The sequence below is a fragment of the Cataglyphis hispanica genome, chromosome 6, assembly GCF_021464435.1.
Source record: "Cataglyphis hispanica isolate Lineage 1 chromosome 6, ULB_Chis1_1.0, whole genome shotgun sequence".
NCBI lineage: Eukaryota > Metazoa > Arthropoda > Insecta > Hymenoptera > Formicidae > Cataglyphis > Cataglyphis hispanica.
The window spans coordinates 4,566,499-4,592,128 of NC_065959.1; the positions used below are offsets into that span (position 1 = coordinate 4,566,499).

The 25,630-nt window shown below is 38.1% G+C and overlaps 1 protein-coding gene across 3 annotated transcripts in view; it reads right to left on the reverse strand.

The window, feature by feature from the left end:
- Window positions 1-25,630, reverse strand: part of LOC126850257 (suppressor of lurcher protein 1) — a 256,983-nt gene that overhangs the window by 184,442 nt on the left and 46,911 nt on the right. For all 3 annotated transcript variants that reach the window (XM_050593072.1, XM_050593074.1, XM_050593071.1), the window contains one exon: window positions 19,495-19,675. In XM_050593072.1, the coding sequence (XP_050449029.1) occupies window positions 19,495-19,675 (181 nt within the window). The remainder of the gene's footprint in view (window positions 1-19,494; window positions 19,676-25,630) is intronic.

Consider the following 25,630-nt stretch of genomic DNA (forward strand, 5'->3'; position numbering starts at 1 on the left):
GAGAAAAACGCGTACGCATTGATCGTAACGACTATTCCGCGATAATCCTTCATTGTTTAACGAAAATCGAGAACGATAAAGAAGTGAGCAAAGAAAAAAAAAAGAAAAAGAGAATGAAATTTAAAGAATAGCCAAGAAAGAATTCGATAGTCACAAATATTGCCACATCAAATATTTATCGTGAAGGTATTGCGTCAAAATTTAGCTAAGAATAAAGAGAAAAAAACACACAACATACGTAATCACAGATTTTTTTTAAGAACATGAGCAATCGTAATGCCATTGTATAGGTAAGAAAAGCGTAAAAGAGTAGGATTTAACCCTGCATTTGAGCGATTATTCCAGCACGTGCCTTATTTTTCTTCGCGTTTTTTCTCTTGTTTACCTCGTTGTTGACAACTACTACTTATTTCTCTTCACCGCGATATTACGTGGTGAGTTTCCCTTAACAAACCATCGTAAAAAAAAAAGAAAAAAAACGTTATTATTTTCAAATCAAATGTAATCCTTGCAATATTAAATAAAATTTATTCAATATGCATAAAAAAATACAAAGCTAATTTTGACAAGAATTAATTCCCGCTTGCATTCAATAAAAATTTCTTTTTTATTTTATATATATTTTTAAATTAATTGATTTATTCATAGAAACTTGTATTAATGATTTTGAAGTATTGTACAGCCTTCAGTCAGTTGCATTTTGAATTAAGTGAGCATCACCTTAGATTGCCGAAATGTAAATAATTATTAGACGATCCATAACTCAAGACCCTCGCATTTTCCGCGCGAAACAAGGTCAACCATAAACGACCTTCTCTTGTCGGTGCGAAACAAAGTACAAGTTAATATAATCTAACATAATCTAATATAAGCCACCTAATCTATCTTGTTCTGACCCTGAACTAACTACTCAACACTCCGTGTTTTTCGGTGAACTACGTTTCTCGTGAAAAACATAAGATGAATAATTAGACGAGATTAACTTGTGTTCTTAACAAAATTAAAAATAAATAAATGTAAGAAAATATATATTAAAAATTATATTTAATTTATTTTACATCTTTTTTATTTAAAAGAAAAAAATAGAAGAGTGAATAATTATGTTAGATTAATTAGATTAAACTTAGAATAGCTGAGTTTAATTAATTCAATTTTATTTCGCATAGAAAAAACAAGTTAATTTTTGCCAAGATTATTATTTTAAAGCATGCATTTTTTAAAATCTTGCATGATATAAATGTGATGTGTATTTCAATTAATTCTGGTGAAAATCATCATTTAATGAGGCATACATCTTTTTTATTTTTTAATATATTAGAACATTTCCGATAAATATCATAAGTTAGAAGTATAAGTATTGATTTTTATAAAATAAGCGAATATTCCTTGCGAGAGAGGACAAAAAATATTTGGTTAAATTCATCGGGGGAGTTAATAATACATGCTAAATAAACTTCATAATAGCATCCGCGCAAACCGATTCGCCCATTGTGTATCAACCGTATCCGCGCGAAGATGAATCCTGCACAATAAACTCGGACAACGGCTCGGCACCGGATATTTTTGTATACGCTTCTCCCGTACAATGGGCCGTATTTTTAGCCGCCGGGAACGGTGATGGCCTATATTTATATCTGAACGACGAGAGAAACCCTCTTTCCCGGTTTTCCCGCACACGCAAGCAGTGCGTTGCGTGTTTCATTGGACGCGTAAAAAATCACACCCCTCCAGCTTTTTATTAATATTTCGCCACTTTGCTTTTATCACGAAGCCAATTTGCCGTTCGGTCTATTCTCGCTCTCTTGCGTCGGCGTCATTTAATTAAGACAGCCTCGTGCATATATGTATATATATATATATATATATATATATATATATATATATATATATATATATTTAGCCGGACCGGTCGATTCTTGACACCGACACCTGGTCCGAGAACTCGTCACATTCGAGAGGTACATGCTTCCATCGTCACTTTAGCTTGGAGAGCGCGGAGGAAAAACTCGGGTGATGCAAATGCGCGACGTTTCGCGATGCGACGTAAACGTGAGCGCCGAGAGTCTCGTGTCGACGAAACTGCACGGATAAATAAAAAAAAAGTGTCTGTACATATAGGAGAGTTTGTATGTGTGATCCGGTGAAATTTTTTCCATGGGTTCGCCAGTGTTTATCGGACTTGTTTCGCGGACGTAAATAACATTGGCGTTCCGTACCGGAACTGTACGCGGACCGTTCGCCTTCCGCGAATTGCAGTCGTATCTCATAAAGGCCATTTCTATATGCGCACATTAAAAAATTTGCCGTGACATTATACATGTTTATATGTGAATGCCATACAACGAGTGTGCCTTCCGAGACTCGAACGTAACTTCGAACGTGTAAATGTCAAATATTAATTATTTCGTGTACACGACACGCTTTGTACGATGCGATCTTACGTCGCGCACCCTTATGTTTTTAAAAAGAGGCAATTTGCGCCACTGAAAACTCCATGTATTATTCCCGACACGATAAATAAATAAGCGTCGGCACTTCTGTCGCGACATTTCTGTGCTACGTAAGATATGCAATGTCACAGCTGCGCTCTTAAAATTCCGATTCACTCGCGTTTCGCACGCGAAACTATATCCATCGCGACGCGTCCTATCGCTGTGGCTTTTTGCGCTTGAAAACTCTAACTTTAACTTATATAATAATGCGGCAAATAATAATTTTACCACGGCAAATAGTACGCTAAACTACCTGGTTCTCCACGCTAAACTAGATATGTTTTAGGGCAAATTTACACGTTCGTTTTAAAATTACATAGTTACCTACGGTTTCTACGAGACTGAGATATAATAGCTTGCAAAAGAGAAAGAGAGAAAGCGATATTTTGACGCAACAATGCACAACCAGGTTTGTGTAGCCAAGTATTTTGGTTCATTGTCATATTTTGCCGTGGATCTGTATCCGTCTATGCGTGACGAAAATTCGGACGAATTTCTTTCACCCTTTTTTCTTTTTTATCAAATGTCAGACACCGTGTACGTGATTCGATATATCGGGATGCTATCGGCTTCGCCCGAGCTCGTGACCCGCTTCTCTTCCATTGTATCTTCTCCGCTCGAGAATCCTCTCCCGCTTTCCGCCCTTGCCCTTCCCACCCCTCCTTCTCCCTCTTCCGAGTTATTGTCTTCGAGTGGAACAAAAATTGCATCGGTGGCTCCGATGCCGACCGACTCTCGATATGGGCTTCCAACTATTTTCATCGTCGACTTCAAAACGGCTGAACACACCCGGTCGTGCGATTTCCGCGTTTGTAAAGGGAGCATCCACTTCCGCTTGCCACTTGGCCGTATCGCGCGAAACTGTGTTATACGCTTGCCAAGCGCGCGATAGACAGATTGCTTCGTGACACGTACGAAGTGTTCGCGATCGGGATCGAATCGCAATTTTGGCGACTGCAGCTCTCGCAATCGCGACATCGTGGAATTTTATTTACAGTCTTTCAGGTTAAAAGTATTATTCATAAATCTATTTTAGACAATTTGTAATATAATTCGTAATACAAAACAGTAGCCTTTTTGTTCCATTGAATTATATTACGTCATATATATATATATATATATATATATATATATATATGTATGTATTTTTTAAAATATTTTCAGTGTTAAATTTCAACTAATCTACAAAAAATTTGGAACAAAATTTTTTTATTTAGAATAAAAATAATTGAAAAATGAGAATTATATATACATATACAATAGCATATGTATACGTATAAATAGCATTTATATTAAAATATACAATTGCATATCAAAAAATATGAATAAAATTTTAATCGAAATTCTGTCATCACATAAAAATGAACTTCAATCTCGTGAACGTCAGCAGATATAATCGATATATTCGTAATTAAGAATGCCCAAAATATAGCATGACCAAATCCTTTCCCGTTTATAAGAATAACAAATTGGGACAGAATTGGAGAGAAAGTGGCGAGAGAAACAGATATCGCATGATACTGAAAATATAAATCCCTGTAGACAAAGCGATATTCGGTGCGCGATAAGGAAATGAATTAATGAGCGAAGAAAAGGAGTTTCAAACTGGAGCTTTTTTACATTTACTACAATATTTTCAATATATACTCGCTTATATGGCGCGTACGAAATTGTGAGCGCGAAAGTGGAAAGTTGCTGATTGCAGGACCCTAATTGTAGGATAATTATTATTTATTCAGAGGAGCAAGAGAGCTTTCATAATAACGGTGCGAGCCATCCACTTTCTCTCCGATGTTCCGATTTTAACCCTCTCGACAAAAGATCTTCCCACGATGGGTCTAATGATGAGCTTCGAGGGCTTTTGTAATATCATTGCAATCTGACGCACTCGGAGGCTTCTTGCTTTTCGCCATTGTGCTCAGAACATTCTATCGATCCCGCCTCGTTTTCCGCTTCTTCCTGCCTCTTCTTCCCCCGCGCGCTGCCCTCTACCCCGCATCTTCGTTTCTCATTTAACGCGAGAGATTGCAACGGATACAATTCCAGCTTCTTACCGACGATTACTTACGCGCGGAGGAGAATTTATGGGACAAAACGCGAGAGAGTCCGTCCTCGGTTGCAAGCAAAATATAGGAGGACGAACGAATGTGCCGTCGTTCTTCAGCGAGAAAGGGGGAGGAATGGAGCAGAGAGAGAAAGAGAGAGAGAGAGAGAGGGACTCAGACTGACAAACGAAGTTGCCGTCTGCTTTGGACAGCAGACTAACATCTGTCGGGAAGCTGCCATGAGTTAAGAGAGAACTCGTCTCTCGTAGGAAACCCATGAAAGTGAAACGGAGATAGAGACGAAAGTAAGGAGTCCGTCGTGCGTGATGGTATAACGATAAGAATCTACGCTCGCATTTGCTGTCGGAAAAGTGTCGCGGCGATTCTCTTATATCCGTGAGGAATGACAATCACCTGCGAGAGAGCGCCGTATGAACAATAAAATTCTTAAATTTCCCTCGTTGTACTTTCTCGATATATTCTCTGCACTCCGCTGCGTGGCTCTGCGATATTTTTCAATCGCGGTGAAGGTACGAACGGGATGTATCGCCTTTTATGTTTTCCGCGCGCGTTTCCATATACTCCTCTTATAGGAAAGTAGGACGACTAACGTGGACAGTGGTGATTTGATGGACGTGTAAGAGGATGAGAAGCCGCGCGATGGTGACGAGACTGCTTTCAGGAGCAGGAAGGACCTATGGAGAGGCGGACAACACGAAGAGGTACAAGCTTCCGGTATTCACGGCACGATTCGGCCAGCTCTTGTCGTCACATTTTATTTGTAATACAACGCGAAGCGCTATTCGCGTCGCAGAAATCGGAGAAAAAGAGCTTCTCCCTTTCGATTCATACACCAATAAAAATGTGCAAGACGGTGTGTATTTTAATTTTCCATGAATGCGCGCGCGGGATCTACAATACTTGGAGTTGGTGTTCAGCTCGATCTTATTCGTGGCCTCGTTTCTCCTCGCACGCTTCGCTAGTTTTCCTTCTTTCCGATGTTAACTCTGCTCGCTCGCCCAAAGAGAGGAAGCGACCTTTTTCCGAAACGAAACCCGATTGAGCAAGCCCGATTCCGTGACCCGAGTGTTGAGCTATTATTCTCGCTCTCTCTTTCTTTCGAGCCCGAATTAATCGAACCCACTTTAACCCGCGCGAAATCCGTCCCGTCATCTTTACATTATTACGGCAGCGCGCCAGGTCCATTTTTTTTTCCTCCACCGACAACGATCGCGTCTCCCCTTTTTATCCCGTTCAAAGGGCCGTGACTTGCCCGGCCGGGCCTTCCTATTCTCTTCCATCGTTCTCTTTCCCGATGAAGAGAAGTACCTGATTTTTGTCCGATTAAAAAGTTTAATCTCGAAGTTTCGAAGTAATGAGAATACAGTGACGACGAGCGCAAACTTCATCCTTCGCTCCTTATTAATACCGGGGATACTGAATATTTCAGCTGGTATAAAATCCATTTCGCGAGGTTTCATTTGTCATTAGTATATTTAAACTTTTTTTGTATAATTATTAAATGTCGTTGTTTCGTCTCGATATTAATGGTTCGGAAAAATGCATGTTTTATTCGATTCCTTATACTAAATATTCGAATCCTTAATTTATAGGAGAGAAATGTACTATCATTATTCGTAGCTAAAACGTAAAGTACGGTTTTCTAAGTCTTTTCAATTCGAGAATATGCGCCAGAAATATTCGCAATAAAATCTTTCGCTATTGCAAAATATTTCAATTATTCGACATTAGAATCTGTTTCAAATAACGATAAGAGATTTATCATTGATTTATTAGGAACGTGCTACATTTTTGAACGGTTCGCTTGGCATTCCCGTCATATTCTGTAATAATTTTCGATCAATTTAATTTCCTTCCTGCTTTTCATAAAGCCTTTCCGCTCAAAGACGACAAGTGACGGGTTTGCTTGAGTATACTTCGATTCAACATCCAAAAAGTGTAATGTAATCAAAACTAATCGGACTAAAAGCGCTCGAGATAAAAAATTGAGAGCGCGTCGATATTTTTAATATCATTTTAAATAGATTACAAATTACAGAGAAATATAAGATAAACAAAGATAATATCGATAATAATAATTTAAATAATTTAAGAATTTAAATAGTGCGATTAAAAAAGAAAGACAGAAAAAATAATATAAATACTAATTTTTTCGTGCATGATTGAAGCAAATTTATATTGGTAAGATTCTTATCGATATAAATTCTGCCATGAAACTTTATCATACTTCGTAAGAAGCGACAAGGTAGGAAATGCGATTCCCGCAATTTTCAAAGGTATAAAGTAGTTGCCCAGCAAGTAATACAAAATCTCTTTTTTTAAACGGCGTAAGCTCGCATCGCGTCTCGTGGCAAGATGTTTTCCTTCAAAAGTTTCACATCAAACGAGAGAAAAAGAGAGAGAGAGAGAGAGAGAGAGAGAGAGAGAGAGAGAGATGTCGTTCTCGCAACAATAATTCTTCTAATAGTCTTAAAGCAGTGGCGAGCGCCTTTAATTATCACGCAGTTAATTAAAACAAATCCGGTATGAAGTTAAGAGTACTCAACGTTCTCTAGTAAAATATGAGATGAGGCTAATGCTTCTCTCCATTTCTCTCCTTCTCATGATATCGCGCGCGTGCGGCATAAACGGCGATTAAGTTCTTTTGGAGTAATCGCTGAATTTTATATATATATACACATATACATATAATGCAAACGTTAGGAGTAAAAAAATCTGACATAAAAAAACGGAAACGGAAAGATGAGATGAACTCTTTCTCCCATAGAAAATTACACCGTGCGTTTCCCTCGTAAGAGTCGCTACTCGAGTTGTGAAACTCGAACTACATTGCGATAATTAGAGATTGTTTCGCGGAACAAAGTGGAGTTTAAGTTTCATGAACGGATCTCGGATTTCTTTCTCTTATCCAGCTGGAATCAACCCGCGTCGTATAATTATCGCCGAAATTGAATTTCTTTATCTTCTTTATCTTATTTTCTATATAATTATTTTTCAATAATTTTTTATTTAGAAATCATTTTCCACGAGACTTATATTTTTAATTGAATATCTTAATATGCATTTGTTGTTTCGCAGAAGATTTTTACGAGCAGGAAACAGCTCTTCTGTTACCCATCCATAAAGCCATTTTTCCTCTTCCCTCTTCATACCTCACGTCTTGTCTTCTGTACTTGGTGTTTCATTCTTATTTAAAAATTAAGAGAAAGGAAGAAACGCGCACAATGCTCTTATCGATCGATTCTGTCATTTTATTTATTGATGTCCTTTGATAAAAGGTACAATCGTAACAGACAGCTGTGCCATTTCACGATAACCTGGCTAATATTTTTTGTCAAATTTGGCATTTATATATGATGCACGATAAACAACAACGATACGTCTTCATATCGCGACCATTTACGTTTAGTGCTTATAAAAGTCAAACAGTTTGCTGGAGCGGCTAGAATTATGAACCGAGATCACCGGCCTGCGTTCACTTTTTTATCACCGAAAAAAATAGCAAAAATTCTAAGAATATATCACACGATTCAACGATTTGTCTTGAGCCAATGGCACATAAAAAAAGCAGTAAGACTTAAGAATTTCATTCATACGGAATTTTCAGCGTTGCTTACGTTTCAATATAGCTGCTTACATTCTCGACTGTAATTAGTTGCTTTCTTTGCGTCTTAAGTCTTATCGCTTACATTTTTCTATGTGCCCTTATTTCGTAAGTAATTGCACAGTTTAACAAGAAAAAAATACAAAAGAGAGAGACAGAAAGAGAGAAAGAAGATAATCATTTCCTGTAATTTTATTTTGACATTAAATACGATTCTGTCTTTAAATTACTTTAGCACGGTACAACTTTGAAAAATTTGTAGTTAAAGTTATAAAAATGAATTATTTTAATGTAATTTATCATATTATAGCTACTTTATACACTTACATCAAAAAAGCGTTTTAATTTGTTTATATCAAACTGTGTTATCAATCATAAAACATATCTAATTTTTTGATCTGAATTCTTAAATTATTCTTTTGGGCTTTAAAATGGCAAACATTTTTAAAATAATTGAAATCTCAAGAAAATAATATTGCTGTAATATTACTCTCTCTCTCTCTCTCTCTTTCTCTTTCTCTTTCTCTCTCTCTCTTTTGTGAGAACATAGAAGAGGAGAAGAAATTTTGTTCATAAATCGAACGCAGAAGGGTCAAACTCTTTTTTACACGCATCCAATATCCGTGCTGGATTTGGTAGTATCTCGTGCGAATGCGTGACGCAGTTAAATCGCTGCCTCGTTGCATCGTCATGAGTCTTTTATGCTGTCATGTCGCAGCGGCGATGCAGCGAAATAATGTGGCGATGGGAAGATGCCCCTTTTAGTGAGGCGAGCAGCCGCCCTTTCTTATAGCAGCGACTTTTAAAATACGATCTGACGTCTAAATTATATATCGTGCCCTCCCGTCGAACATTCGCGATAGAACCCTCTTCCTTATTAATTCGGTCCGATTATTAATTCAATCCGAATGTTTGGAAAGAAAAAAGTAATTGCATTCTGCGGATCAATCGTAACGTCTTCCGCTTGGCACAAACAAAGTCCGCGTAAAAATATTAAACAAGACGGAAAAATTAATCTGTAAAGCTTTTAGATAGCATCGTACTGAAAATTATATCGCTTCCCTGCCTTAAGCGACGCCTTCTCGCTCGCGAGAGCATCTTTTTATATATAAATAATGACAAAGAACATTAAATCGCAACGTGGCTTTCTGTGCGAGCGGCCATCCTTCTTTCACGAGCGACTTACTTTCGCATTATTATTAACGTATTATCAGAGAAACGCTAAATGTAAAATCATTGTACTTGTTCGAAATCTTATCAAATGCATATAATATTTTAACACGCGCACGAATTGATATTTTGTTTCGGATTCTTTTCCGTTTCATAGTCGTATCACAACTTGTAGGGAAGCGCTGTAGGTGCTGTATTTCACGGAAGACAGTCCAATGTGCATATCGTATTTCCGCAGCCAGCACTGCTTGTATTTCTTGTCCAAGATGTTCCAAGCGGCATAGAATATCAAAGAACACCGAGATATAATTAAGTCAAGCATGTCCCTTGTAATAGGACAGTACTTGTATGTATATCGATTGATGATAGATGAGTCTTTTCTTTAAAAAAAAAAAAAATGGCTGTTCAACTGTCAAACACATCCTTCACGCGCGCAGATTATTTATGTATGCAGTATATGTATATGTGATATTTTTTAGCTGGTTGATTGTCGGATAGGTCGACCGCCATGATTTAATGCGCAAATGATGATAAGCGATAGTATAATAATGTAAAATAGTATACGATCCCATATACAATCTGGAAGACAGAAACATATTTATGTATTATGTATAGACAGAAATATATTTATGTATTATGTATTACGTACAGGACCATGTCTTACTTTCATATGACAGTCTAGAGAGAAAGTGGATATGCTTATTTTACGACATTTGCAGCACATTTCCATGAATTCTTTTAGTGTATGCAATATGTGTCTGTAATATACATATACAACCGAAAAAAGAAAATGATTTTTCGTGAAAAATAAAAATTTATAATAAAATCATATAAAAAGCTTTGTTTTCAAGAAAAATAATCTTAACAATTAAAAAATTTATATTTACGCTTCTTTAAGCTTGATAGTGAACAATCTTTTGTTTAAGCATCATCAAATTCATCTCGACAGTGGCTCCATCAAAATATGTATAAAAAGATACAATATTCTATTTAAAAAAATATAAGTAATCTTGACATTTTATGACATAAAATTTCTTTCATTAAGCTTGAATAATCTTAAATTATTTTACTAAATGTAGAATATTGTAGGTATTTTTTTATTTTTACCTTAAACGCTGTCGAGAGACTTTTCACGGCTGCATTACGCAATTTCAGTCTCATCTTGCATATATTCTTTACTTACTTTGCACAGCATCATTTTAGTTATATACAAGAAAGTTAAAAAAAATTTTAATATCTAATATTATGTAAACTTTTGTTTGTATTTATAATTTGTGTTCCACATACATTAACCATGATTATTTTTTAAATCACTTTTAATCCAATTATAAATTTCGAATCTCGCATCGATCCGTCCCGACATCGAGTTCTTATAAGTCATTCGAAATAGGGGCCGATGTGGCAAAGTGATTCACGAGGAAAACGCGCGTCGGCTGCCGTAGCAAGCAAAAGGTCAAATCTCAGACAGCGTTTTGCGCGTGCATTTAAGTATGCAGAGGGTCCGCGCGTAAGAGATGAAATGGTCTGTAAAGAAGCCGCGGGTCTCTCGCCGTGCAAACTACTGAGGGGGTGAAGAAAAGGGATGGGTGGAGGAGGATGAAGGAACTAACGCAGACGACGAGCGTCGAGACACGAAGAGATTGCGGAATGCGGAATGTGGCACCCTCGGGGGTCGGTTCGGGAGAGGGGGGGGGGTGAATCAGGTCGCGGGAGGTTTGGGCACACAGACTGGGGCGAGATCTTCTGCATTATTCATTCCAAGAGCGATGCGGGAGAAAAAAATGACTAGGATGAAACTCGCGCAATCAGGAGGCGGACGCCTTCCTCCCCCTCCCCGTTAATTCGCGCGTTTCGCACTCGTCGCCCTCTCCTGCCGCTCATCCTTTTTGCGCGTGCCGCTCACGAAAGAGCGGGAGGAAAGGTTGGTTAATCATCGAGCGTATCGACCTCACCACTTTACGGGAGACGACGGGATCGGGGATTCTAGCTAGCGGAAATTGGAAACTGTCCCGCGAACGGAATAACGAATGCTTGGCGCTTTGGCCCCTGATGGAAAGTAAACATCGCCATGAGATGCTACGCGTTATGTCAACAGAACGTACGCAGCGCAATGAAACGCGGATTTAAATAGTAGCCGGAAGCGTGGCGACGTCGAAAAAATTTCACGCGGTAACTATATACATGCTTGAAAAGGTCGACTGTGATGGATGAGATCAAAAAAGAGAATGCGAGCAGATTTTTAACTTGAATTATATTATCGTCGGTATGCCAATGGCAGGGATACACAAACACGATGTTGCGTTTACGTTAAGTTTCTATTGAATGCTTTCTCTGACGACTTTGAGAAATTACTCTGACGAACTTTTTCTTCAACGCTTGTAATACTCGCGTATAAATACAAAAGTTGCGCGTGAAATACGGATATCATTGAATGTCTCGAGAAAAAAAAATTGATATTAAACTAATCGCGTAGAGTGGCCTTCCGTTGGAGACATCGCGCAGAAAGCACTTCACTTTACACAATATTTCACTGAACCAACCCGGTTGCATATTTTAAAAAGTATTAAAGGCAGAAAATAAACCCTGAGAGAAAAGCGTTTCGGTTTTTTGGAAAAAAGCTTTGCATATTAAAAAGAAAATGATTAATTAAAGTGAAAAATGATTATTGATTGCATGCGCGATATGTCCTAAATATTTTTTTATGCAATAACTTTTTTTCATGTACATGTTACAATAGAGAGAATAATGTTTCGATCTTTGATGCGGCTTCTATCGTTCTTATTTTATGCTCAATTGTACACAGAAAAAGTTCGAGAAATACGGGTGTTTGTCATCGAATCTTTCATCCTTTATTCTACAAAACATTCGTTCCTTTCCCTTTTATTTCCATTTTTTTTTTTAGGTCTTAAAAATTTTCCCCTTTTGATCGAACACAATCATACGAATTCGGGGAACACAATCACTAAATAAATCTATTTTTGTATTTATATTATCGATATAGCGAGTAAGAGTGTAGCTTTCCGGCTTAATGAAAGAAATTTCGTTCTCCTTTCTACAACATTAGCGGCGCCCATTCATTTCTGTAGAAGCTTGATAACCTACGCGCGCTCGTTCGATGTCTGTTACATTGAATATTTCATGAAGTCAACGTTGCATTTTGTATGTTAATTGAAGGCACTATCGACGGGGAGAAGATTTGATGCACATAATATTTATCATCTCGGTGAGTATTCAAATGCGTCTGTTCTAACTGGATTGCCACGTAGGCGGCAACTGTGAAGATTTAACGACGGTATTATTCGCGCGAATTTGCGACAAATTAAAAACGCTTCCGAAATACTATGCGTCATCCTTGTGATCATTCTTCGATCAATTTATACATTTTATGGAAACAGTGATACAAATAAACGGTAACAAAGGAAGTAAGCGATTAAGAGATGGAACTTTTAATGATTACTATGCCATTTCTTCTTTTCTTTTTGGAGGACTTTTTCCCCCTAAAGGCGTAAAAACATACCGGCTGCAATTTCAGATAATGGTGACCTTTTACGAAGAGAGGAACAAAGATATCTCCATAGCCACGAGACCGAAGAGCAAAGTTTTCGTTCAGCGGATCCAATTCTACCTCTTGTTCCGAACTGAAATATTCATGACAATTAAAAAGAAACTTGGATTACGACTGGAGAGACTCGCGACGATATTTTAGGGCTTCGACTATAGGTCGGATTCAGGCGTTTTGTCCGCCATTTCGTGCGGCTCGAGCTTCCGGCTAATTTAATCTCCGAGTGGCAAAGTCACGGACAGGTCATAAACGGAAATCTCGGACTGCTTTTGCACAGTCGATTCTCCGGGGGTGGCTGAGCAACAAAAGCGTTCTCAATTGTCATACTCCGTGTATCCAGGAATTTCATCTCGCGCATAATTAATCTCGGGGCGACAAGTATAATTCCTAGCTCGCGGTTTGGTCGCCAGGTATTCGGCCGTTACGAGAAAGCCGATGTTCTAGCTACAATGTCGCCGCCGCCGCTGTCGCTGCCGTAAACTCGGTTTCCTCTCCTTCCGGAGTGGCCGCGCATTTCCGTATACAACGCCGTATGACGCCAAATCGCCTTGTTCGTCTCTCAGGGTGTCCGCATCGCCAGATACCGTTGCCAAGATAACCCGTTGACGACCGCGCGTTGCGTGAAATTGCGCTAAACGAACAAAGTTACACGTAATTCCGAAGCTCTTAGCGCTGGGAAACGTTCCTCGCTTTCAAGACACTAGATCTTGTTGACGATACAAACAGCGGAAAAGAGACACGTTGTTTCATCTCTAGTTCTCTTCGCCGAAAGTTCAAACTGAAAATTTATTCACCATGAAATATTTACTGGAGAACATACTATCACACACTGTGTCACATATTTTGAGAATATTGTTTCAAACTTTCGAATATGCGATCTTTCTATAAAGCGAACACGAATTGAGGTCTGAGAAATTGTCCTTGAAACCGACATACTCGCTGGAAATGTAACATGATATACAAGCGAATATACATAACAGAAATATTGCAATTGAAAATTGTGAAATTGTATACATTTCTTAAATTTCAATTAAATTTACATCAGTTATAAAAATAAATATTTTTCCAAAGTATTTATCATCTCTGAAAATCAAAATTTTCAGCGCAGAAATTGTTTACAGAAAATATTTATAAAAGGCAAATGCAAACAATAAAAGGCAAAATCAATTTTAATTTACTTATATTCTTTAAATTTACACTTTGAGTTAAAATATTAAACTATGTACAAATCATAGAGTATACTTAAAGAATATTTTAATTTAATCTAATTTATCTAATTGCGTGTAAAAAGTAATAAGAAAGAAAATAAAAATAAAACACAAATTCAAAATAAAACATTAACAGAAATTTATCGCTATTTATAAATTATGTAACCTGCCAAAAAAGTCACAGGAAAAAGACTTTTGTATTCCAAGAATTTAACAAATCGATTCAACATATAACAGAGCGAAGAAAGGACAACGAATTCTGATGAATAAACTAACCAAGCGAGCCAAATTTATATTAGTTCTATAAATGAAAATTGCGGTAAGATTATTAAAATGAGAATTTATTTATCACTCGAGAGCAGAACATAATAATTTAGCCAGTCAGGAACAAAATCGATACGTAATTAAGAAATGTCAATTTACCGATATTCGTGTTGCATTTGTGAGAGCTGTCGAGGAGCCCTATCGTACGCGCTCATTTAATAGTTAGAACCCGTGGGATATCCATTAGGAGATCCTTAGTTTGCGTCGGAAACTTTGAAGCAGTATCTCTTGCTCGTATATAACTCGTAAGGGGGAAGCGGCTTACTATCGGCGCCCCTGGATATAAAGCCGAAGTTTCCTCTCTTCTCCAAGGGATTTTCTAAGCTTTAGGACACACGCGGCACACTGTAAACGATCGCCATGCGCCTCGTGCGCTCGCGTGCGCCATATTAATAGGACCATCTCCATAGGCGGCTTAATATTGGACCCGCGCGGTGCACGGGTCTTGGACGCGCGACCTTAGAAGTAGTAGAAACGATTTATGACCGCCGACGGTGGGAGGATTTGTAAATAGAATCTCGCTCAAAGAGCGTATCCTGGAAGCGCGCGCGCGCGCGCGCGTGCTTGGCATAAATCGGGGATGCGGTGGATTCAACCGACTCTTCCGCTTTTGCGAAAATATTAATCTGCGTGGCGTATACTTTCGTTCGGGCCGGATCTGTGACTCCGTGGAAAAAGTGCAAGCGAGAGATTCATTTTCCATTACGTTCGCCAACAAGTCTCGATGGGATTTAACAGAAATAACCAGGGGCGTCGACTTTGGCAAGAGAGAGCTTTCCGTTCTTTCCTGGAAAATTTTTCAATTAACTGCTCAAATATACTAAAGCGGAAATATACAATTTTCAACGAGGAACACTATTCGCGTGAGAATGAGATGAGTGGCGGCGAGAGAGAAAACTCATCTCGAAATGACAAATCTTGCGCCGAACAAATCAACGTGCGATCGGATGACCGTTTGCGTGATCCTGAATTAACAAATGACCGGTTGATTTCTCTGGAGATAACGTTCCCGAGGGACAGTTCGACAGGTATAGGTGAGCATCCGCAAAACCAAACCGCGGAAATTTCCGGGCTGTAACTGACGATGGTAATGTAACTGCCGAAATGATCGCTCGAGCGATTTGTAGCGAACGGTTTCGCAAAGCTTCGTTGCGCCGAATTGTTGTTTGCCGTTTGCATTTCCAGCGGTCCGTCTTGCCTGTCGGAAGTTCCGCTGGTCCCGACATCGCAGTTCGATGCATAATGCGCGCGATAGCACACATTCGAATACGTAAACGCGCTCGCGGCGATCGTCGAGGCGTGATGCGGGGCGAGCGCGATTCACGGATCGTTTGACAGCTCAGACAGCTGATCGACGACGTTACTGAATTCCGGAATTCTTATCCCTCGACAACGACGCGCGGAGATGGATCATACGCGAATTTTTCCTGCTTAAAAGTACCTCTCGTCGTGTCATTCTGTGGTACATCTATTCGCGAATCGATGCAAACCGTCGGCGATATTACATTTCCCGTAAATGTGGATAACGGATTTAGCAAGCGGAAAGTGCAACCGCGCTTTCAGAGTTTACAAAAGTGAGATTCATATTCTCCTCTCGTATAAGAACGGGAATCCCGAGTTCACGCGCGGCGGCGAAAATAAAATCTGCATCCCCCCACCTCGATTGCGGACCCGAGTAGACGAACCCTTGGAGGAGCGTATCCACCGCCTTTCCCGTCGACCATAACTTCCTCCATCCTGAACTCCCGCGACCCGTCCGCCCTTCCGCTCTCCTCCTTCCTGTTCCCGCATGACTTCGCCAACCCGCCGCCAAGTTACCTAGCAAACCAACCGGCGAACTTCAGCCGCCGTGCGACATGGATTCCACGAAGGGAAATTTTGCTACGCGATTTCGAGTCCGGCATGAGTTGTTGTTCCTCGTCGAATTCTCGCGGGCACCTCCGGACGCGTGATACTCCGGGTACTGCGATGCAAGCGGTAAAAGGAGATAACGCGCAAGGGATTGGCGCACACAGCGAAACTCTACGACGGTACAACGCAACCGGTGTCGCGGAGCTTGTGTTGTGTCTCGTTGCCCATCCCATGTCGCGCGTTACGGCTTGCTGCAATCGGGCTGGCAGGTCACTGCGGCCGAATGTCAAGGGAACAACGTCGTTGCAATCAGGTATGCCGTTGCATGCGATACAACCAAGGTGCAAGAGGGTACCCTTTGCCACGCTATCGTGGGACTTGGCGAATGTAAGCGAGCTCGGGACAAAATGCCTTGTGTGTTTGTGATATAAAATTTTTTTTTAATCAAAGTAAGTATCTTTCGTCTAAAGCTAAATGCGTGCGTGAAATGATACTGCCGATATTCCATGTATGAACATATGGTAACGAGATAATATTTCTGTCATTAATATTTATTATTACAAAAAGAAAAGTTTTTATATGTATATGAAACGTAGTATCGAAAAATTTTTAACACCTAATAAAAATATGTATCCACATCTTTGTTTAATGTGTATTTAAAAATATATCTTACGCGACCTTCAGTCTTTTGCCAAGAGAGGAGGGATCCTCTACTTTAAATTCCTACCTGTAATAAATTGCGGTACAGGTGAAGTAAACGTCTCGCTGCAGCGGACTTACGCTCGTTTCGGATCCTAAAACACTGCATTCAAGCGCGACGTAAATTCTACGAAAAGCGCAGGCGAAATCCCCGACGAATGTACATAGATTATTAAAGTAAAGCTAGATTTAAAGCGCATTTAGCGCCCGCTTTCGAAGAGCACGCCATCTAATTTTCTACGTACACCCGTGTGTTTTACGATTCTTACGAATGTAATTGCTATCGCGCGATGTGAATCGAATATAATTTGGACTGACACTTTCGTCTCGAAGAAAAAAAAAATCCTACTTAAATCTTTATCCACGTTAAGTTTTTCTTACGAGCAATGAAACGGCGACTTACAAGTTTTGTGCAGGCCACTCCGACACACGATGCACGATTTACACGATTGCGTTACCACCGTCGCGTTTTCCCCCAGGTGTGTAACGGAAGTACGCTGCAAATTGGCTACTAGCTCTACTCAAGCACTACCGGGACTCGTGCCGTAAGTCATGGCACTCGTTCTCTCTTCCGCCTTCACCTTGGGACGAATCACATCCGGAATTCAATTTCGCGAAACAGTCATTACGCCATAAATTTCCGAGTGTGTTTCATAAAACTATCAGTGAATAAGATATTGGAAGAGTCGGTTTTATATTGTCTAATATTCCATATCGTCAACTTTATTGATAATTTAACAATGCCATTTTTTTTTAAACAAACAATTTGGATAAATATAATGTTTCCGATACGGAGATTTCTCTCTCCGTTCACACTTTGTTAAAAAATGTTCTTGTCTAATAAATCTGCACACACAGATACTTAGAGAAGAAGAAACAATTGTTGAAAAAAAGAATTCAAATCGACGGCTAATGCTTTGGGAATTTAATCATGCTTGATACGAAGTTAATGAAGCGATCTGTCGTTAAAAGAAACTCCCGCTATGAGCACTTTACTTTCCGCCTGCCTTTGCACCCCGTGACCCCGGATGCTCTTAAAATCGTATTACTATGTCTCAGGGATTCCAAGCGTTGAATTTTTGGCGAAGCGAGATATCTTGCTCGGAATTCCCTTGCGAACGAGCGCAATTTCTCCGAGGAAAAAATATTGCAATGTCCGTAATCATGTTTAGGGAAATAAAAATCGACGATGTATTGCCCGACGATGTATTATTGAATAATAGAAATAAAAACAGATGTTTGCGATAATCTTGCTTATTGTTAAAGATTAATAAAACATCTCTTCCTCTTGAAAATCGTTTGCTGAGTATATTCTTAACTAGCATAACTGTTCATATGTGAGAATCATTCAGTCATTAATAATTTCGGTATGCTTGCTTTCTCTCTCTCTCTCTCTCTCTCTCTCTACACGTACTCTTAATGTATATATACTATATATATATATATGTATACGTGCATATGTATATATTCGCCTGCGACCGTATTGGTATAATTTAATATATGAAACATACGCATTCCATTGGCGGCAGACAACCGCGAATAGACTTCGCTGGACAACCAAGAGCTCGAATTAGGTAGAATAGATCACCCTGTGCATAGATAATTTATCTGTTGACATAATACTGCCTGCCAGTTCCGAGCACTGGCGAGAAACGCGACCTGTCTAATTACAATCTACGTGTGAAAGCGACGTGTTATATTGTACGCGTGATTGCAAATAACGTCGAGTTACGAGCGAAAAACTTATAAATTGCGTTATAATTGTCAAGCTATGATAAATGTAATTAAAGAGTAAGAGTAGACATTTAAAAACTAATGTATTCATACTAAGGAGCATAATCTTGATAGATACGCACGTAAATTTTAAAATACTCGAATATAATATCTCTCGATATTTAACTCATATTATGTTCAAAAACAGAATATTACGTAGAGCAAAGATATCAAAACCGACACAGATCCCGTTTAAACTATCATTTCGATCAAATGCTACGCTTTATTAGAGTTAATATGAATTTAATTGACTTAATTACTCATCAGAAGCCAACATTTTATGCGCGCAAACTTTGTTTATATTAATTATATTAAATTAACTTGAATTGAGTTCTTAAAATTCAAAAACATTTTTGTTTTAATTTAACTAATCTTTAATATTTTTTTTAATATTATGTGATTTTTTTACATGCTTGCAGATTTTGTTATCTATATTTTACTTTTCATCTTTATCGTTTATTTCAAAATTTAAACAAGAAAATTAGAATAAAATATTCCGTAGACTAATATATTTTGGTTTACACATTAATATACTGTGGTTTACACATGGAAATAATTTGAAATTTTTATTTTGAATTTTAATTAAATATTAAAGCCTTAAAGAAAACAAAATAATATGCTGATTTTGATTTTCCTCTTTTATATTCCATCGTATAACGTAATGTTATCGATTTTCCTTTAATTATAGACAAGATGAAAATAGAATAGATTTTAAATATTTGCTCTCTAAATTTACATTACTTACTTGGGCCAGATACGACGAATGTTAAAATGATGAAATGTTAAAGCGATGATCTCATCCGGATGACCGATGAACGTGTAAAGAAGACAATCAATATTAGGCGGGTATCGTCTTGGAAAATTGGGGGATGTGAAAGTGCCACCTTGAGGCCTCTCCGAGCTGCTATATACAACGCAAGAACAACCTGAAAAAGAAAAGTAATACAGACATTCGGCAAAATTTGAAAGTTAGGAGAAATAACGTAACGCGCGCGCGCACACACAGAGGGACGAAGTAACGCAAAGTTTTAGTGATATTTGACAGTGTGTTCGACAAGTCGTATCTAATCGACGCTGCGAGCTTTCCCGGACATCGATGTATCTCGCGCTGAAACGATTTTAATATAGAGATATCGTGCCTTGTCGATAATGAAATTCACCATCTGACACTAGTTCCCGGGGGTGAGAGAAAAGTTTTCTTATTTCCAAAATGAAGCTGTCGGTCTGCGTATCGATCTAGTTTTCGCACTACCAGAGTGCCAAACTCGAGGAATTAAATTAAACTTTGACGTTTTCAGGGCAAAAAATTCGCGCGAAGGGATACATAATAATTCAACCGGCGCATGGTCAAAAATGTGCAGTTAATAATCGTTAGCAAGAACATCGCAGGATGGATGTTCGTTACGAGATTCCTTTCGTTCACTTGTATGCAGCATGTGATACAAAAATAATGCAACATAAATTTGCCTTTCCCTCTTTTCGGCAGATCAGATTGCGAATGATTAAGCAATGCGATAATTTATAGTGGAGTCATGGACCAAAGAACGGCGTACGTGGCTCCTATTATCCGAGAAGCTTCCGACCGGCTCGCACGACTGGGAATAGCGAAAATTTAATTTCCTGTTTTTCAATTAACTTTTACGTTAGTCGGGGCAGCGGGATTTCCCCTCTCGGGCGGGCGCATACACGGGGGAGAATGCAAAGACCTGTCGTATCTATGGTTAAATAACGGCATGACACTTGAGTTATACCGCCGGTACAAAAGAGCGCCCGAACATTCTCGACCAGTTTTATGCTTTGGGGACCCCATTGTATCCCGTAACTCGATGTAATGCGGGAGAGAGGCAGTGTTTCCCTCTCTTTCCCTTTCCCTGTTTTTTCTTTTTTTTTTTTATCCGCAGAGGTACATGTACCGCGGTGTGTAATATACCGGTTTATTGTGCGACCATTGTTGTAGAAAATAAAGTGATTCGGTGTATAGAGCAACCGAATGCAAGAAGTTGAAATTCGACCGCGAAATGCTACGAATCTTTCATAAAGCGCGACATTTCGTCTCTCTTCGAAGAGAAAATAATGTAAAGATTTGTGTAAAGATTTTTCGAAAATTGCGTATTTCGACATTATAAATTATAAATTATGCAAGAGAGACGAAGTCGTGCATTTCTTGTTATAAAAGAAGAAAAAAGTACTTTTGCGTGATCTATAGCGTTATATTTGAACGACAGTAAGATTTTTTTATTTACATCTTTTTTTCATATCTTTTATACGAACGTACAATATCTCGACGCCACAAGGTCGTCTCAACTGGCAGGAAAAATGTGAATCATTACGGTGCCCAGTTAATGCGAATACAATCATTTATCCAAGATGATATCACCATCCGCGCGCTACCCTTGCGATCTGTCTCTGTCGGCGCGTGAGTGCTTTGCAATGATTATTCCGGCTGAAGCGATCCATTAGCGCGGAGCATTCGTTCGGCACGGCAGAACTAATGCAAACAAAGCAATTTATAAGGATAGTGACGCAATTAATCAGCCTTTCGAAAAAGCGAGACACGAGGAGGAGGAGGAGGAGGAGGAGGAGGAGAAAGTCGCGCACCAACAGAAAGGACATATCGCGTTTCGCGCGCGGCGAATTAATAGCCTCGCGAGCCACAAGTCGGAAGGATCTTTAGTAAATTAGCAAAAACCGACCGTGTTCTTTTTGTCCTCTCCTCCTCCCGTCCCCCCTTCTTTGCCTGCTCTTTCTCTATTTAACCGTGGTAAAGCGCTTTCTTTCGTTTTTACTTTTTTTCTTTGACCGTCCGATTTTTCTTTCCTCGTATTCTTGTTCTCTCTCGCCACACATTTCTCGTCCAACCGTTTTCAACTCTCTGCATCGTCATATAAAAATTTCTACAATCGGAAAGACACCCAAGCGACCTATCGCGTGAAACGTAACAGTAGTACTTATTTGTCTCGCGTAAGATACACACTGTGACATTTGCAATTTTCTAACATTTACGACCGATGTTTATTTCACTCTCTTGTGTCCGATCGTCCACAAATTTTTTCTATGAATTGCACATCAACAAAGTAAATTCAATTATCACTATTTCCAATTGTTGGCACACGCTATTCGAAATAATAATTATAATTTTACCAGAAAGAAAAAAAAAACTATATCCAATTATTAATTCTACAGTATAGTAGTAATTAATTATATCATAGAAGAAAACTGGAGCGCGAAGAGGTCATCGGAGAAACCAGAGTCATCGAAATGATCGATGGCAAACACTCTCTGCAAAAATGCTGGCGCAACAAATTCGTGAGAGACGGAACTCTCCAAGTCCGAAGGACTTGGCAAATATTTTAAGTGCCGGCAGAATTAATTCTCCTCTCGCACGGGGTCACGTATGTACATAGATACGTATGTACAATGTTATAAACGATCACGGCTTCTTGTTTGTTAAAGTGGGGCGCTAGGCCGCTTTAAAACCCTCGGAGACATCATTGTTCAGTCACGTTCACTGGCACAGGCTCGAGCGTTCTCAAGCTGTGCTCTATTTATAACTGAATCTAGCGAATTTCACGATAGTTTCCTAAAGAAGGGACGATAGGCTTTCCCGTGAACGTGAAAAAACGCGCATACGATTAACGACGCGAGTGGCTTGAAGTATTCCACATCGACGTCACGGCGTATAATCAGCACATGACGATTGTTCGCACGTGAAACATGTACGACTTACGACAAAATCGATCGCGAGATTATAACATATAAAGTCTATAATATAGATCGTCCTCGAGTATTAAGAGAGCTTATTTATACACGAGGAAATGGCTGCGCGAAAAAAAAAGGCGGAGGAGATTTAATAACGAAGACTATCGCTTCTGTCTAAGGCCAAATATAATGCAAATAGATTAATATATATAATTGCAATCTTTTTTAAATATCATTCTCCGCACAATGCTCTTATTCTTTTTTTTTTAAATAAAAATAGACGAAAATAATAAATCATAATTATTTAAGTTTTAAAATTGAACTTATACATCAGATGTATTAAGCCGCTTTTGGATTGCCGTTATTTATCGAAACATAATACGATCTTTTTCTCGCGAGACAAAACCATTGCACATTCCTTCAAGTATTATGGCTATATACTGTGAGAATTCTGACAGGTGATCCGTATGACGCGGAGAAGTGCGAAGGGACGTTTCTTCCCACGACTCTTCGAGTCTGTGTACTGTTATACGAGATACAGTGTAACACACAGACAAAGATATAAGATCAGAAGAGCACACTAAGAAACGGCAATGATATTATTGCCGCCCCCGGAAACAGCGGAAATCACTTAGCACTCAATTCCAGCCACAAGTTGACTTTTCTGAATTCGGACCGATATGCCACAAGCTGCTGGCAGGATCGGAACTTGGAAGTTTCCGCAAAAGCGAGGGAAACTCTGGCCCCGCGCCTCTTCTATTACTTCTTTGTACATATATATACATAATCCGTGATATACATCGGGTATCTCATAAGCATCGCGTACGCAATTTCTGCGCTATTGACTGTGAATATTATTATAGATACGAACTGGACTTGAAAAGATAGTCGTTTTTTTTTATTGTGGTATGAAAAGCCAATATTTATAAACAGATTTGAAATTTTAACAGGAATTTTAATTTAAAGTTTAGCTATGCAAATATATGTCTTTTGAAAGTTGAGCGAGAAACTATGACAGCGTGAAATAAATTTTCTTTGCGGAACATTCGACTGCAAAATAATCAAAGAATCTATGTTTCAAATATAACTTCGGTGAATATGAAACACTCTATGTACACATAATTTCCAAAATTATTGCATATTATTGCATAATAATAATAATAATTATTATTATTATATGTAGATACATATATACTACATATACAACGTATAATATTATTACCATAATAAAGCTAGACACTGTAGCAGTTAGAGGAAAATTTAATTAACGAAAACCACACATTGTACAAAAAGATCTGTAATGATGATAAGATTTTTGTTTGAAACTGCTTAGATATAAAGATTATCTTTATTATTTTAGATAATTTATAATTTTTGCGTTTCATTAAAGTAGAATTATAGGAATTAAATAATTTACAAGATAATTTATCTTGACACGTTGCAACATAAAATATGAAATATCTTGAAAATTACTAACTTTTCAATTTTATTAAAATATTCATTAAACATTTCACGGAATAATGAATAGAATTAATTGATGAGTCCCCCTTTTCTCCAATATTATACAAGTACAGCAATTTTATATATTTTTTAATACAATTATGTTTTTATTCTCTAGCAATCATTATTTTGTGTATAAAAATATAAAGATAATGTCATTAAAAAGCAAATACACTTTTTGTGAGATATTATATATTGTGAAATTCCATATGTATTATATTACATATTAAAATAAATTATAAAATATCTTCTAAAATATTAATTGTATAATACTTTAACATATTGAATGATTAAGAGAGTGTATATAAAAAAAAATTATATATGACTTTAAAAAAATTAAAATGATCTTTATTACTTCCAAGCAATTCTATCCATAAAAAACTTCTATTATCAGTACTATACAATAGCTCTCTCTATACAATGTAAGTTTTGTTTGATAAATTTCCCGCTAACTGTTATAATTTCGGAAATAATAGAGGTAATAATAGTTACTTGACTATCTCTCTGTGCATTTACATTAATATACATATATACATAATGTAGACAGGTATATACAGATGAAATGTATACGTATATATGGAATGCTTTATCTATCTCAGACGATTCGAGATCCTTCGCGATGCAGCAGACGATACAGGCAGATATCTGTTGAAAGCACGGCTACCACCACACTTAGATCACGCGATTACTTGGTGGACACAGAAAGGCTTCTGCTAAAAGCAGCCGGATAAAGAGGCAAGTGAAAAAAGGAAGGAAAAAAAAGCTGGAGAAACGAGAAGGCGGTGACGAGAAAGGGGGGGAGAGAGAGAGAGAGAGAGAGAGAGAGAGAGAGAGAGAAGGTGGAGAGGAAGGGAAAAAGCACACCGCGCGTTAAGGAGCAGTATTTCCCGCGAGACTTTGGTGTATCTCCTGACTATCTCCGGTTAGAAATATCGTTTCTCAAAGCACAATGGCTCCATACTCAATTACCCCAGAGATGCACTTTCGGGAAGTACAGCAGAAATCGCTCTTTGACTCTTCTTTCGACGCATCGTTCGTTTGCGCAAATTACTGTTGCGCTAAACTTCTCGACTCTTCTCACGCTACGTACGATCCTATCTAACGCTACACGTTTCTCGAAAACCAATCTCTATATTGGCAACTTTCCGTTCCCCACGGCGATTAGATGTAAATTTGTCGTAATCGTAAAATCTAATTTTGTCGAGGCTTATAAATGAAAAAAGTTGAAGTTTGAACTTGAACGTCCAGAAAAAATTACGCTTTAAAATAAAATCGATTGCATTGTCTTTAATATTGATCTTATTGATCCATTTAAGGAAAAGAAAATTTCCAGATATAAATAAGTAAACAAATAAATAAAAAATATCAATTTGTAATCTCAAAATTTTATTAGGCTGCAATAAATAACGTAATTATAGATAGAGCAAAATAAAAAAATATTAATAATGATAATTTCGAATTAGTATAAAAGAAAACAAAAGAATTTTTATTTTTAATGAATACAGCTCTTATAAGCCTCCTTTCTTCGAGCAAAATTACGTAATGTTACAAACCGTAAATGGCAATGGACCGGAAGGTACGTCAGATAAGATGCGTAGAGAGTATCGATTTTCAAGAAGCTGCTATATTATTCTCCTTTGAGAGCCGATGTCGCAGAGACAAAGTTAAGAAAGTACAAAATA